The 3,467-nt window shown below is 39.2% G+C and overlaps 1 protein-coding gene across 1 annotated transcript; it reads left to right on the top strand.

Moving 5' to 3' along the window:
• The first annotated feature begins 554 nt into the window (after window positions 1–554).
• On the top strand, window positions 555–2,870 carry LOC136245433 (tyrosinase-like). Its single transcript, XM_066036959.1, has 5 exons — window positions 555–663; window positions 827–1,080; window positions 1,205–1,505; window positions 1,611–2,245; window positions 2,301–2,870. The coding sequence occupies exons 2-5, from the start codon at window positions 832–834 to the stop codon at window positions 2,655–2,657; spliced, it is 1,542 nt and encodes a 513-aa protein (XP_065893031.1). The 5' UTR covers window positions 555–663; window positions 827–831; the 3' UTR covers window positions 2,658–2,870.
• The last annotated feature ends 597 nt before the right edge of the window (window positions 2,871–3,467 follow it).

Here is a 3,467-nt window from a genome sequence, read left to right on the forward strand (position 1 = left end):
TGATTGAGAGAAGGGACGTTGACATCACGGTATAATTAATTTAAATAACTTCCGCGGGGTAGAAAATGTGCGCCACTCAGTCTGTCTACCAGACACACCAGGAAGTGTTCAAAGTTTAGATCATATGCACACGGATACAGCGCCGGAGGAAGTAGTTGATATGAGGGGGGGCTCCGCTGAGCTGACCCAGACTTATTTCTATAGTTTGGTAAGGTGAGACCAAAAAAAAGAAAAAAAAAGGTCACAACCAACTGACAAGAGCTTTCCACCTCACCAGCTACCATTTCTAGCTGATAAACTACATAAAAATCCTTACATAGCTCGCTACACACTGACTACTTTATTACAGTGACTGCTCTATTAGAGTATCTCGATCTTTATCACGGTTTTCAGCCCCACTCCAAGAAAGATAATTTCGGTGTGATATCATTCTGAGGGGGGGATTTAGCCCCCTAGCCTCCCCATTTCCGCCACCTATGCACGGATATGATGTTTTTCAAAGGTTACGTAGCTATATAAAGCCAGGGGTACTGCATTACAAACATGAGTATATAGTTGTATAGTTAGACAACTAGCTATTGCAAGGTCTGGATTCTTTATCAGACAATTGAAACTAGTTTAAATTCTAGTTATCTATCCAGTGGACTATACAAAGTTACCCAGGTGAGTGAATGCTGTAGCTACAGTATAATACAGTATGGGGGTATGCAGTAGAGCTTATCTTAATGGTGCAGCTAAATTACAGTAGCTAGCTATAATGTCCAGGGGTGGTGTATAGCTATCAATTGTGGATGGACTGTAGCTATCTTGTTTTTGTATACTGTAGCTAAGATGCAAAGTGGTCAAGTTTCATTCATGGCCATCGCCTTGATATGTTTGTTGGGGCAGGAGGTTTATGGTCAAATACCAACAGCATGTAGTGATGTTACAAGTCTACAAAACTTGGAGTGTTGTCCAGCTACAAGTGACGGTGTGTGTGGACAGGATGCTGGTAGGGGACAGTGTACTGATTTGAACTTGCCTGGATTTGACATAAATAGTGCTGATGTGCGTCGCAACTGGCCTCACTACTTCACCAGGGTTAGTGATACTTAAATAAATCCTATGATCCACTATTATGTGGCTACCAGTTAACAATAGAACAACCACTGGATTAAAGTGCATACATAGTTCTATTATTTATGATTATTCTTTTACATCACAGGTCTGTCAGTGCAATGGAAATTACGCGGGATATGACTGTAGTCGGTGTAAGTTTGGTCACTATGGACCTGACTGCTCTCAGTCACAAGTTCTTCCCCGACCACCTGTTGCTACCTACACTGATAGTGACTGGGCTGCATTCATTGATACTATTGTTCAGTCACGTACATTTGACTCAGGGTACGTGGCTGTATTAGAAGAGGCAGTTCCTGGAACTACAAATCTCAAAATGACAAACATCTCACTTTATAAATTGTTTGTGTGGCTGCACCACTTTGCTGCAAAGGACTCTGCTACACCAGGTAATGTAACTAAGTATGTAGTAAGCATCCATTGCATCTGCATGCAGTGATACACAAATAGTTAAGATTATGTGTAATACATCAATAACATAATTTACATTTTAGATATAGAAAATCGTTTGGATTATGCTCATGCCGGACCTGCATTCACAACTTGGCACAAATACTTTCACTTGTGGTTTGAGTGGGAAATACAATACATGTTGAAGGGCATGGGACACTTGGACTATCACACTTTCAGGCTACCTTACTGGGACTGGCGAATTGAAACTCAAAAGTCTACTGGAGTACCCGCAGAAGATCTCTTTATAGAAAACAGGATTGGTGCAACAAGGAATGTCAGTGGTTTTCCTCGTGTATTTGGAGATATTGTTGGTGATGGATGGGACACAATATGTTGGCAAAAATTCTTTCAGATTTGTGATCCAAATGTTAACACTGGTCCCCTTCAGCGTTGTCCATTCACAGGAACTGATCCATGCAATAGCAATAATCCTGACTGGCCCACAAATCAGCAAGTGATTCGTGCTATGATTTTCAATAGATATGACGCACCACCTTATAACTTTGTATCACAGAACAACTATCGAGCTTTTGTTGATGGTGATGTTAGCTATAACATACCTAGGTGTCGTAGGGACAGAATGTGTCTGTGTTTACCTTCTTCTGACCCCTCCTGTACCTTCACACCAGGCTCTCAGACCCGGATGATAGCATTTACACAACGATTGCATAGTGTGGTAAGTATGATTATTGCCATTGTTATTGCACTGATATATATTTTTTCATGTTTAGGTTCATGCCATTTCTGGGCTAGGTGATGTCAGAAGTTTCATAACTCTTCCGCCTAATAAAGTAGGACCAATGGGTGATTCAGCAGCATCACCAAATGATCCTTTCTTCATTCTTCACCATGTCATGGTAGATTGTATGTTTGATGAGTGGCTGGAGCGACACCCTGATGCAAAGTATCCTAATGATATACCAGTGACTGTTCCCACTACAGGACATCAGCCAGATGACTTTATGGTTCCATTTTTCCCACTCAGTACCAACACTGACATGTTCACACGGTCTCGTAATTTTGGATACTATTGTGACCTACCAATTATTAAACACCCTACATATAAAACATCTTATAAAGGCAGGTAGTGACAGTATCATAACATTATATAGCAACATAAATTGTAAATTACATGCAAATAGTATACATATATTGTATCTTAGCACATAATTCTTGACTCATGCACAAGTGTGAAATTATAACAAGCATAATTCTTGCTTTTATTGTATATAGAGATACATATACACATTATGCATTTTAAACAATCATGATTATTTATGTGCTAAAAATTTGTTGACTTTATGAATGACGTTGGGGGAATCTTCAAGACAAGAATTGGACGAATTCTTCCTGAAAAGCCATAATACATTTTTAAGAATTTTAAAACCATGTATAAACTTAAGGTTTCTGTGGTGGAGATAAGTGTGTCAGCAACAAAACTCTTTAACACTACTGGATTTATCACTTTGATGAATATAACTTAATATATTAAAAAGGCACATATATCTTTTTGCTAACACATGCTGCAGAGTATATAATAATATTTTGTTTTATATCAAATTATTGTGTAGACAACATTGGGAAGCAAATCCCATGATGGTAAGATAATATAACATACACACATGGCAATAGATTCCAACTTTGAGATAGGACCTACTAGAGTCAGCATCAACAGACAGAAGAATGATCAAAGTAATGAGCATTGTATGTGATATTACAATTATCATCCGCTTCCACCAGCTTTCCATGGCATTTGTTTTATTATTTTTTTACTAAGCCTTTAAGGTTGTATTGCTCAGCTGACCATTTACTGTGCAGGGGCGTAGCCAGGATTTTTTGAAGGGGGGTTCCAGCACCAGCATTGAGTTACCAGAAGCAGGGGTCTGGGGGCACAGCCC

This window comes from Dysidea avara, chromosome 2 (genome assembly GCF_963678975.1).
Source record: "Dysidea avara chromosome 2, odDysAvar1.4, whole genome shotgun sequence".
Classification (NCBI taxonomy): domain Eukaryota; kingdom Metazoa; phylum Porifera; class Demospongiae; order Dictyoceratida; family Dysideidae; genus Dysidea; species Dysidea avara.